At 43.2% G+C, this 13,079-nt stretch overlaps 1 protein-coding gene across 1 annotated transcript; it reads right to left on the reverse strand.

The window, feature by feature from the left end:
- Positions 1 to 5,699: 5,699 nt before the first annotated feature.
- Positions 5,700 to 8,079, reverse strand: LOC123134084 (phospholipase A1-II 7). The gene is made up of 2 exons (XM_044553431.1): positions 7,267 to 8,079; positions 5,700 to 6,491 (listed from the first exon to the last, which is right to left on the reverse strand). Exons 1-2 carry the CDS (start codon positions 7,972 to 7,974, stop codon positions 5,895 to 5,897), a joined length of 1,305 nt encoding a protein of 434 aa, XP_044409366.1. The 5' UTR covers positions 7,975 to 8,079; the 3' UTR covers positions 5,700 to 5,894.
- Positions 8,080 to 13,079: the final 5,000 nt, after the last annotated feature.

The following is a 13,079-nucleotide window of genomic DNA, read 5'->3' on the forward strand; positions in this document are numbered from 1 at the left end:
AAACTACGTGATCAAAGCGACGAATATCACAACACTGTGACACCAGTGTTTGTTTGACCGCTCGACCATGGCTCCATGTCGTTTGCTGCACGTGGTGCTGAGTAGGAAAGGGCAGCGGTACACGCCGCCACGTCTGGCTCGTGTTGCTGTCTGCTTATGCATGGCCCCGTGATTTTCTGCGCGGCAACCGGTGGTTCTGCCTTTGAATGGCATGTGCAGATTACACGAACCAGGGGCATATCCATGAACAGGTCTCTTGACTGAAAAAAAAGGCCACGCCATTTCATTTAAAAATGGCAAAAAAAAAAGGAGAGTAAAAGGTAAGGTATATACTTTGGTCTAAAACCAACCCTACCTATATGTTCATCGTAGCCAGTTTTCTTTTCTTGTTTGGATGATTGTCGATTTTTTATGCAAATACCCGCTTTAGTTTACTTTCCTATTCATCATGGGTCAAATTATGGGAAGCAAAACCCTTTTTTTAACACAGTACAGATGCAAGCGCTCATATACACGCGCATACACTCATCCCTATGAACGCACACACGCACATCCTACCCCTATGAGCACCTCCGAAAGACTGAGCCGGCATATCATCTTGAAATTTACGAAGTCACTGTAGGCACCTCGTCGTCGACGGGAACGTCTCCTCCCACTGAATGCGTATCGCCGGAAATCCTGAAATAAATCCAGGAATAAATGCGAGCACCAGGACTTGAACCCTGGTGGGCTGGGGATACCACAGTCCCTCTAACCATCCAACCACAGTTTGGTTCGCATGGGAAGCAAAACCCTGACCAATATTTTTGCTACCTAAATACTCCCTCCGTTATGAAATACTTGTCGTGGTTTGTGTTCAAATCAATTATATAAACGGTGCATAGGGGATACCAAAAGAAAGAGAAATGTGCTAGAAAATCTCGCACAAATTAGAAACATCCTACCATTAGTTTAGTAAATGAAACTATTACCACCGTTAGATCCGCATTCATGTCTAAACAATTACCCATCAATGCCAAAATAAATAGTCAAACCTAATTTACTGGCAAATGCTATTCGGCGCCTTCAGCGCCATTATCTCCAGTTCCCGCAAACAGGCGCACCCCCCCCCCCCCCCCGCCGCCCTCCCCCTTCCCCTTCGTTCTAGGCCAGCCCATTTCACTTTCTTTTTCTGTTTTTTAAACTGCAAAAAAATGCGAGCAACGTGTGATTCAAAAACCACGACGTCCAGTTCAGTGCAAGCCGTGATAACCACCCGGAACCCCGGAAACATCACCAATTGTGATTCATACATCATTTTGTCTTTTCTTCCTCCTTCTGTTCTTGTTTCTCTTTTATTATTTCTTTTTTTCTCTGTCCATTTTTCCCTTTTTTGTCTATGCTTTTTTATTTTTCAAATTCACGAACTTTTTCTTGAAAATCAGTGATTTTTTTCCCAAAATCCATGAAGTTTTTTTCAAAATTGATGTTTCGTTTCAAATTCAAGAAGTTTTTACCAAAATCAATGAACTCTCTATAATTTGTGATTTTTTTCAAAATTGATGAAACGTTTTTCATTTGTGAACTTTTTCAAATTTGATGAACTTTTTTAGACTATTAATTTGTTTTCCAGTTTTTATAAACTTTTTTTTCAAAATCAATGAACTTTTTTCTAGATTTAAATATTTTTTTATATTTCCGATCTTCTTTCAAATTCATTATCTTTTTTTTCAAATTTGTGAACTTTTTTCTCAATTTCGTGAACTTTTCTCGGATCCATGAAATTTTTCCAAATTATAAAAAATTTAAATTAGTGGGGTTTTTTCGTTCTCACCAGTCAATGGCCATGTCAGCTATCACCTCCCACTTTTTTTTGAGCAAACGCAGTCAACTCCTAGTGTGAACGGTCAATTGTCAGTGAGGCCAGCCTGTACAGAACTGTGCGCCAGATCCCCTTTAGTTGGCGTTAAAGGCCCCAATTTGGAGCTCCTAATTAACTTTTTTTAGGGGAGCTCTCTAATTTAGTAAAAAGCCCGTGTTCAGGGGCAGATCCAGGCACAAGGCTCTTGACTAAAAGCCCACATAATAAATAAGATTAAGCCCATGCAGCCCGCTATTGTATGAAAAATCCAGTTCCACCTAACGTTTCATATTTGACGCGGCTGGCAATTGCACAAGAAACTCGGAGGGTCCATTTAGATGTACATTAGTTCATCGGTTTTGGGAAGCTTTCACAAAGTTCCGGTGTGGTTTTCATTGATTTTCCATTTTTTATTTTCCCTGTTGTTCCTTTCCCTGGTTTTCAAAAAGTTCCGTGTCTAAAAAATTGTTGAAAATTTCAAATATTGTTCGGAATTTCAAATTATGTTCGTGTTTTCGAAATTGTTTAATAATTTTGAATAATATTCGTGTTTCAAATACTATTTGGAATTTCAAGAATATTCCTATTTAAAAAAATTGTTCACAAATTTAAACATGTTTGTGTTTCACAATATGCTAAGGAATTTTCAGAAAATGGTAGGGAATTTTAAAATATGTTCATGTTTTCAAAATTATTCCCATTTTCAAATTTTCTGCTGAAATTCAATAAGTGTGTTCATTTCCAGAAAATTTTAGGTAATTTTAAAAATGTTTGTGTTTTCAAGAAAAGTCCACGTTTTCAAAAAGCATTCAGAACTTTCAAAATTGTTTGTATTTTCAAATTCGCTTTTATATTAAAAATTCATACATAAAAAATGTCTGAAATGTCTAAAAGACTGGTTGTTATAGTTTTTTTCAGGCATAGACTGGTTGCTATAGTGATCGTGTTGCTACAGTGCGGGTTCACTATAGTTTTTCAGCGAGAGAAGTGCATATTTCAACCTTGAACTTTTGCCCTAGTCTAATATACAACCCTGAACTTTAATACCGTCTAAATTACAACCACCAAATCTCAAAACCGGTCAGGATTCAACCCTTCTCCCTCTGTTGACCGGTTTTGACCCATTGACTAGTGAACAGTAAATTAAAATAAAATAAAAATAAAGTTAAAAAAAAATCAAAAAATAATTTCATTTTTTCCACAAGGTGAACAATAAATTCAAAAAAAATACTAAGTGGAACAAAAGTAAAATTTCAAAAAATAATTTTAATTTTTTCACTGGCTAAACAGTAAATTCAAAAAAAATACCAAAACTTCAAAAAAAATCCGAATATTTTTTGCATGGAAGATGTAACAATGCGTGAGGTCCGTGCCAATTTTCATCGCGTTCGGACTTCTGAGTAGCTCAGCTAAAAAAGCAAAATCAGCCCGAACAGTGCATGAACAGTTACATGTGTCATAGACCCCACATCTGTCTTTTTTGCTGAGTGCTACTCAAATAGCGAAACAAGCTAAAAAACCTTGTAACTTTTTTGAAATTACTGTTCATCAAATGAAAAAAAAAACTTACTGTTCACCCAGTCAGCGGGTCAAAACCGGTCAACCTTGTGAAACGGTAGAGAAGGGTTGAATCCTGACTAGTTTTGAGAGTTGGGGGTTGTAGTTTAGACGGTATTAAAGTTCGGGGTTGTAAATTAGACTAGGGCAAGAGTTCGGGGTTGAAATATGCACTTCTCTCTTTTTCAGCAGCCGCTATAGTTGCTTGTCAAGCCGGCCCAAATAGCGGTGTACTTCGCGTCTGGGCGACATTTCGACGCACAGAGCGTCCAATAGGAGCTCCCTTCCCCGCTCGTTGCGTGTAATAGTCTATTTTGGGCGTAATTAGTAACAGTAATGACCTGGCCCAATAAGATAATGATGGGAGCACAGAGCGTTCACTTTGGTTAGTTTTATATATCGATTTTTAGTATGGGCACTTATTGGCGTTTTTTTTACATGCACTTTCTCTACTCGTTGGAAGATTTGATCTCTAGGTTTCTTATTTTCGTATTTCTTTCTTTTATCCTACTTTTATTTTAAATTTGCTCACATTAAAATTTGCTTGAACTTATATAAATTCATGAGTATTTTTGAAAATTTATGATCAAAATTTAATTCCACTAAAACTTTAAAAATTGATGGTAAATTTTTACTAATTTTATTAATAGTATTTTTAAGTATGTTTTAAAAATTATGAACATTTTTGAAATTGTAAACATTATAGTTCATGAACCGTGGACAGTTTTAAGATTCTTGAACATCTTTTAAATTGAGGAACCTTTTCGAAAAAACTCATAAACAGTTTTTGATTTCATATACATTTTAAAAAATAGTATAAAACAGTAGTCATTAATTTCCTAAACCTCTAGCAAAAGAGCGCGTGAAAAAAACAAAGTCAACAAGCAGAACGAGGCAGCCGAGCAAGCGATAAATTCATGGGCCAACCCATGTGAGTGTATTAGCTGCATTTCCACATCTAAAGCGTGGAATAGGAACACCCACAAATGTAGTTTGTAGCCTTTTTGAATTGTTGGGGTGTGAGGTTTTTCCATAGTTTGTGGTTTTTTCACGTAGTAGGTTTTCCCTCCTTATATATTTTTCCTTTTTTATTTCTACATTTTTTGTTTTTCCTTTTTAATTTTTTTAGCAATATAAATAAATATTTTGGACAAATAGTTCAGCATTTTTTGGATGTGAACACTTCTTCAAATCAAATGAACATGTATTACAATAAGTGAATATTTTATTTTACATGATCATATTGATTCATCTAGTTTTTTCGTGCTAGAACCAAAGATACTGAAATAGACTTCCACTTTGTGAGAGACAAGTAGCTATCAAACAATGGGACATTGATTCATCCATTCGAAGGATGATAACGTAGATTGATTTACCAAGGTATCACCCACAAGGAACTTAGAAGAGTTCAAATTTAATCTCAACTTGGTTAAGTTGAGATTAAGAGGGAGGAGGATTGTAGGAGATATTATCTAGGTTCCACATGTTTCCGGAATAAGCCCAAGAGTTAGTATGGTATGTTTTTAGCATACGATATTGATGTAATCTTTTTTATTTTCCCAACAACATGCTAATCACGCATGTAGAGAAAATCATGTGTGCAACCTAGGGGATAAGCCACATCCTATGAATAAGTACCATGCAACCATCTCATGGAGAGGATAGTACACTTCGACAATCTTCACAGCCTCATGGCTCAAGGGCACACCCAAATTGAAGTGTTAGACTATGCGGCATATGCCCTCGTGGCATGCCTTCAATCTATTAGTATTCTTCTTGCTTATGTTAGTCACCACGATATAACTCTCCATCAAATGGACGTTTAAAGTGTTTTCTTAAATGGTAAAATCAAAAAGTTGGTCTATGTTAAACAACCTCCTGGTTTTGAAAACTCTAAGTTGTCCAGCCTTGCTATAAACTCTACAAGGCTTTTTACAAACTCAAACAAGCCATGGTATGAGTGCTTGCAGAGATTCCTTGTTAAAAAGTTCAGACTGGTATAATTGACTCAACCCTCTTCATTAGGAAACTTAATCAATGGTGAACTCTTTTTGTGTACGTTTAGCAAAGGGTAATTTGGTAAATTCATAGAAAGAAAGTTTGAAATGTTGATGATGGACAAGCCGACGTACTTCCTGGAACTTCAAATCAAGCAAACAGATGAAGGCACCTTCATCTCTCAAACCAAGTACACCAAGGACGTGATCAACAATTTTGGCATGAATAATGCCAAAGGAATTGTCGAGGTGAAGTGGTTTCATCATATTCATGTGTCGAGCATAGTTTATTTTGGAAGAAACTATTGAGGGGAAGTTGTTTCATCATATTCATGTGTCGCACATATTGTATTTTGAAAACACTCACTTATTTTGCATAAAAAGGGAAAGATACTAGGAACGGTTGACAAACCGTAGCCGTTATTTCGAACCTTGTAACGAGTACGGTGTTGTGAATCACATCAAGGTCTAATGTCCTCTCAGTGGCCGATGTGAGTAACTCAGATGTGCTTGAAGTCCTGGAGCGTCCATCGCCCATCTTCCCCCTTGACCATAAACTTGTGTCTAGGGACCCACCAACACGCCGGCACCGGGTGCTCGTCAGTGAGAGCGTCGGCGCCCTTGTTCACTAGTGATATGTCACGGTCCACCTCTAGCTTGAACCCTCCGGCACTGCCTTGCTCCCCGGCCACTCCGTGTAGGTAGCACTCAAGATTGTGGAGCGTCCCCACTGTGGCCGGCTTACGGATGTACGGAGATCGTATTGTTCTTATGGTAAGCTCCACGGCCACATCCACATATCCCAGAGGTGGGTACATGGGCACGACGTCACCAGCGTTCTGCACATGTAATGCCTTCAGGTCTGGAAATGAGTTGAACGCCGACCTAAAGAAGCGGCATCCGACGTGAGGGCTCGCGAACACGATAGCAGTCACAGGGAACGACTTAGTGGAGCCCTCGGGTTTGTTGATGCCGCTAGACACCAGGTCAACGGCGTTCAGGGTGGCGACCGACGCACCAAGGCTGTGGCCGCAAACGGTGATGCTGACCTCCTCGTCCTTGTACAGCTCCACGAGCCTCCTGACCTCCTTGACAACCTGCTTGTATGTTTACATGCATGGTTAATAATCAACTAATTAGATAATTATCATGTGTGATATTCCTTAGGACGCTAAAAAATAATTAGCTTGTTCTAATCAACCAAGTTGCATGGAATGTAAATGTGCAACTACTCAAGTTACAGAAATAAGAATTTTTAATCGGCTCAGAAATATAGGGTAGGTCTTTTTTTTGGGCAAACATACACTCTCAACAACCAGCAGCGCCGGCATCGCTTTCGTTGATGGATGGGTAAATTTATAATTTGGATAACGACTATTAACACGCTACCCCCGAGCTTGTCAAAGCTGAGGCTGCTCCATCGCACAATAGCGCCTACCCATTATGGGTAACCCATACCTGAATAAGTGCAGCCCATTTTGGACCGTTGTGTTAACTCGCTACCGTTCCATTTTTGAAGGGTTCAATTATCTGACGCGCTCATAGAGTGTGGGGATTTTTACGAAAGAAAAGGACATGATCGAATGATAGATGAGGCCCTGAGCCTCAAGATAAGACACTCTTTTTTATCTTCACAAGATTTAACTTATCTTGGGAACATCACAGTGACTTCCTGTGGCTATCTAGACCGTCGCCTTGCTTCAGTATAGTCAATCGCTTTGCTTCTTCAGTATAGTCATTGTTTAGATTATTGTAGGTAAGCCGTTGTCATTTTTTATGTTAGAACTGGAATTGTGGGAGTACTAATGTCCGGTTAGATCGACTAGACGTACCAAAGCCCTATTTATTAGTCGCTGTGGCACGGTACTTTACCTGATCTCTGGCGCTGGTCTTGGTGAACTCGGAGCTCTTGTTGCTTGACGTGTACATGGACAGGAACCCATGGTGCACCACGGCAAGGCGGTGCTGGCTCGCCGCGGAGCCCAGCACGGGCCCGGCGGGCACGGGCGCGAAGTCGAGGTCGTTGACCCACTCCATGTTCTGGACGGTGCCGCGCCACGCCACAACGATGTCGCGCCTGCCGAGCGCGGCGGCGCCCTCGTCCGTGGCCACGGCCACGTACCCCATCCAGTTGGACTCTCGGCTCCAGACGTCCGGCAGCGACGGCAGCGGCAGCAGGAGGAAGGAGCTGGGGAGTGGCAGCGACGAGGTGGCGTAGATGAACTTGGTGACCTCGTAGTTGTTGCCGTGGTGGGGCACCCCCACGCCGGCGAGCAGGTCCTCGTAGCCGTAGAAGCACGCGCCGCAGTGCGGGGAGCGCCTCTCGGTGTTGAACGCGTCGTAGGCGGCCTGCACCATCTCGCCGTAGGAGATGATGCTGGCGCGGAGGTGCGGGTCCAGAGGGTCCAGGAGGCCCTTCCACGAGTTCTCGCCGTGGAGCTCGCGCCACCTGCTGGCCACGGTTCCGAGGACAGGCGCCGGCGCCGACAACGTCGTGTCCTCGCCGCGCGGTTTCTCTTGGCCGTGCAGCCTGCTGGCTATGTCTCCAACGATTGGCAGCGGAATCGGGAGGAACGACATGTCGAGCGGGTGTTAATTCGAGGGATCTTATCGACCGATCGGCTGCGTACCAGTGGGTTTGGCTCTGTTGGCTACACTCTCTTGCTAGTGTTGAGGCCTCTTTGCTTCAGCTTGGGCGTCTACTTATAGGACGTTTCCGCGAGAACCCATGTGACCTCCAATATTATTTCATTTCTTCCCAGTTTTGCTGCCAACCACTGGACTGTAAATTTACTCGGAATTTATTCAGAAAGATATCTTTTCCTTAGAAGTAAGTGACGATTCCTTTTGCCCTTAGATCCATGCATGCTTACTGGCATATTTTTTTTAAGGAATCACCGGGCTCAAAAGTTAATTTTTTTTACGGAAATGCTAAGAGCAACTCTAGCAGACCCCGCATCCGTCTAGTCCGCAAAACGTGTTTGCAGTTCGCGGAAAAACGCCTTTGTGGGCCGACGCGCACGGCCGCGGATGCAGACCCACATAACGGACCCGTAAAAAAGCATATTCGCGAAATATGTTTTTTTACGGGCCGGCTTTGCGGGGTCTGATCTGGCACAGCTCCTTCCGGCCCGGAAAACCTAAATTTGCACCTTAATTTGATCCAATATAATGCATTTCTTTGCTTTTTCAACAACATTGGATACATAAGACATCACCAAATCTTTACTAGAATAGCAAGACCAAAGAAAACAAGAACCACAAGTATGCATTTTAGAAGATTTCCAACTTCCATAACTACTCCCACTAGTTGAAGCAATATCTTCTCTATGCACTCGTTGTTGATCTGCGGATTCTTGATCTTGCATTCTTCATTCTTCATCTTTGGTTTGGAAGAAGTAGACGTTGCTTCCCCTCTAGTTGCACATGCAGCCGCACCATTGTCTTCTATTCTACTAACGAGTGCATCAACATCTATTAACTTTCTTTCTATCAATAAATCAATGTATTGGCCTTCCCAAAACCAAAATGAGCATCCATCTTCCTACACAAAAGAATGACCATGTTCGAAATGAGGATCCGCAAAGAATGAGCTATCAAAATGAGCTACCGCAAGTGCACGTACCCCGTCATTTTTGCATTTGAAGAACACCGATCCGGGGTGCTTCGGCGTGGCCGAAGTAAGCCGCAGCACTGTGTGCGTGCAGTCGTCGCACTGTATGAGCGGCAACGGCGAGCCATAGAGCCGTTGTGCGAGCGCCGAGCTCGGTGGACGGCCGGACAAATCCATGCCTGCAAATCATCGACGGCGCCGGGAGGACGAACCCGTCCCTGCATGCGGTGATGCGCCCTTGCCGGGGCTACGGGAGATGCTCCCCGACCACTCCATCGCTTGGAGCAGCCACCGACGACCGGCAAAGCCAAATCCGGTGGCACCGCGATGAAGGTCCGCAGATCCGCAAATCCGGCGGCCCGCCGGCGCAGGGGGTGGGAGGGGAGGCCTCGTGCGTGTGGTGGCCTTGGCGAGCTCCTGTCGGCTGCTTTCGTCGGAATCTTGGGTGGCGGGGTGGCGGCGGCGCAAGGGGGGAGAGGGGAGGTGGTTGGTGGGGGAAAGCACGGGCTGAAATGTCCCTCCACCAACCGCTTCCGCTTATATGCAGGGCACCACAGCAGCGAGGGGGAAACCTGCGCATACGCGGGTTGGGGCCGAGATTTTGCCCCGCCGGCCAAAAAATTTTGCGGGCCAGGGAGGGATGTGGGATCTGACCGGGCAGGTTTTTCGGTCCTGACCCGCATTTTGGCGGTTATTTTCCGGGTCGGGGCGGGATGAGAGGTCTGCTAGAGTTTCTCTAACTGGCAACCGTCAGCTGTGGGCGATTTTGCAGCGACCCCCCAATCTGGTCGGTTTCGTTCGCGCGAATATTGGCGAAGAATTGGAGCCACGCCAGATTTTTATAGTAGTTCGTTGTGTGATAAATGCCAGCGAACGTATTTGTTAGCGACCTCTCTGTGCGGATCAGTGATAATCCAGGGCTTAGCCCACCACAAGCCCCAGTGACACATGGACTATATATTCCAGAGAGAACGACACTATATATTCCAGAGAGAACGACGGGAGCAAGCTATCCTGGCTTGGATCAGAACCGGTGGCGGTGGAGAGTTCATCTTCTTCCCCAAGTGTATCCCATCCCATGTACTCGTCGCCATTAACACAGAGAAAACTAGAGTGCCCTTCACACGTGGTATCAGATCCAAGTGAACTATTGTTGGTTGTGACTACAATATTTATCTTGGTGCCTATGGACTGGACGATTCCATGTGATCCTCGTGGCTATACGTCCCAACTATGCAGCTCCAAAAATGATGGACTGCTCCTCTGAATTGTTTTCAATGATTTCAGTGGCCACTAACACTCTTTGCATGTGCACCTCGGATCAGGTTTGGAGCATGGCCATGGATGCAAGAAAGTCCTCCATTTGCTGCGAACAAGCTTCTTTTCATGGAGGGAGGAGTGCCATGCTTCGGGTGGTCTTTTCTGACCATATTCTTCTTGGTTGTGGCTGCTACATTCATGAAGCTCACTACTATGAATAAGACAGTACTAACCTCGGCCCCTACACTAACGACTACTACCAGAACAAACCAAACAAGATCAAAGAACTTCACAGTCCATGGGACCCCGGCGAGTCAGCCCTTCAATCTCCTTCAAAGATCCAACTTGGGGGCAAACAGAGTTTCAAGGAGATGGGTGTTAGAAGTTGCTCATAGACAAGAAATGATGATCGTTTGCCAAAGACGCTTTTGCTGCTGCTTCGACCATGCCTACTATTACTCTAATCAAGTCCATGTCGGTCACCACTAGTACCTCGACATCTCCCTCGAGGAAGTCCCCAGTGGCTAAGACTACTACATCAAGAACTTCTTCGATCTCGTGCAAGTCGATGTCAACCCTACTGCAAGGACTATCATGCTGATTTTGGCACAGTGAGGGATCTTCAAGCTCCATGGGATTCTGGAAAGCTCTTTCGTGGCAACGGCTTGGGGACAAGCCATGTTTCAAGAATGGAGGGGTGTTAGCGACCTTCTTGTGCGGCCCACTGATAGTCTAAGGCGTAGCCCACCACAAGCCGCAACGACACACGGACTAGTGTCGGGAACCAGACGAGCAAGCTATCTTCTTGGTTGCGGCTTGGCTTGGTTCAGTGCTGGTGGATGTGGTTTCTAATCTTTTTCCTCCCCTTTCGTGAGTTCATCTTCTTCCCCAAATGTATCCCCTCCTAGGTACTCGTCGACGTTAACACAGAGAGAACTAGAGTACCCCTTATAGTATTAGGGAATCAAAACACCACACGCAACGTAGTGGTTGGCGACACATAAACTCACCCAGGAGGCTTCAGCTCGAGTTCCAGGCACCCCCATTTTTCAGCAGATGGCATTTTTGTAGAAAAAATGTTCATGGTAGTTTTATAAAAATTTTGAACTACGTCATATGGCATTTTTTTAATTTATTAAGAGATGTCATTTTCCATTTTATTAATAGACAACATTTTATTATTAAAAGATGGAATTTTATTATTAAGGGATGTCACTTTTATACTAAGGGACAGAAATTATTATATTAATAGATGGCACTTCTTGGTTATTAAGAGATGGCATTTTTATTTATTGTATTAAGAGATGATATTTTTTATTAAGAGATGGCATTTATATTATTTTTTATTAAGAGATGACATTTCCTATCAAGAGATGGCTTTTTGTATTATTAAGAGATGCCTCTTTTAGGTGCATGAAATTTCTTTTCAATAACATGGCAATTTTATATAAAAAGAAGCATATAAATGGGTCTTTTGGGGTCAATGGGGGGTCACCCCAGCCTGCCACCCAACGAACGATGGAAAACGACCGCTGGGAGCTCCTCCCCCTAGCGAAAGAATCGCTTGGGGTTAGGGGGGGGGGTCCTCCCCAGCAACCCATCGCCATATAAGGGCCTCCTTCTTTTAAGGATTACAAGATCATGCCAATACGACATGCATGTGGAGAGATAGTCTCACAAAGATAGGAGAACAAGCTTATCAATCTGGCCTTAAATCGAAGGGTTAAAAGGTCAAAATGAAAATATATAAATATTCCTAATGGTGACTAGGCTATAGGGTGATCAATGTTTCTAGAGAGACTTTAGCATTGTTAGAACAAAATCACATATCGTCCACAGGACGGAGAGTAAAGTCTCATGTTAACCGGAGTCCTCGAGGTTGGATGGACTAAGGGTTTAGAGTATCTACAATTGGACCTCTCAAACCATGTCTATATGTTCGGCCGAATGTTCTGGTCACTGCGCAGTCACAAATTTGCCACTCAAGTGGACCCCGCAAACATGTCCTATATGTTCAGGTTGTCCACCACCCCATAAACCATCCCATATGTGAGACGGATACGTGGGCGCCCAGATGCGCCCACCACATCGAATTGATGGGCATGGCCCACACCAAAACCCATTGGTCTGACAAGTGTCTCCTATGGTTCGGCAAGGAGGCATTCATGGAGCTGCTCCAGTGCGTCGCCCGAGGGACTAAATCCAACTATTTAAGCCGGACAAAGAGGCAATGATGTCTACTATGCAACTTTATTCTTGTAGACTCGTGTTGGGCCTCCAAGCGCAGATTTTTATAGGACAGTAGCATTTTTTCCTCAAATGGATGACCTAAGGTTTATCAATCTGTGGGAGGTGTAAGATGAAGATGATGTCTCTCAAACAACCCTGCAACCAAATAACAAAAAGTCTCTTATGTACCCAACACACCAAATACAATGGTAAATTGTATAGGTGCACTAGTTCGGCGAAGAGATGGTGATACAAGTGTAGTAATGATAGTAGATATTGATTTTTGTAATAAGAACAATAAAAACAGCAAGGTAGCAACTGATAAAATGGAGCACAAACGGTATTTGAATGCTTGAAAATGAGGCCTAGGGTCCGTACTTTCGCTAGTGCAATCTATCAACAATGATAATTGGATCACATAACAATCCCTCAACGTGCAATGAAGAATCACTCCAAAGTTCTTATCTAGCGGAGAACAGAAGAAGAAATTATTTTTATCTATTCTTTCCGATCGATCTATCCAAAAGTTCGTACTAAAATAACACCAAGTTATTCTTTCCGATCGATCTATCAAAAGTTCATA

The sequence above is a fragment of the Triticum aestivum genome, chromosome 1B (genome assembly GCF_018294505.1).
Source record: "Triticum aestivum cultivar Chinese Spring chromosome 1B, IWGSC CS RefSeq v2.1, whole genome shotgun sequence".
In the NCBI taxonomy this organism is placed as follows: Eukaryota; Viridiplantae; Streptophyta; class Magnoliopsida; order Poales; family Poaceae; genus Triticum; species Triticum aestivum.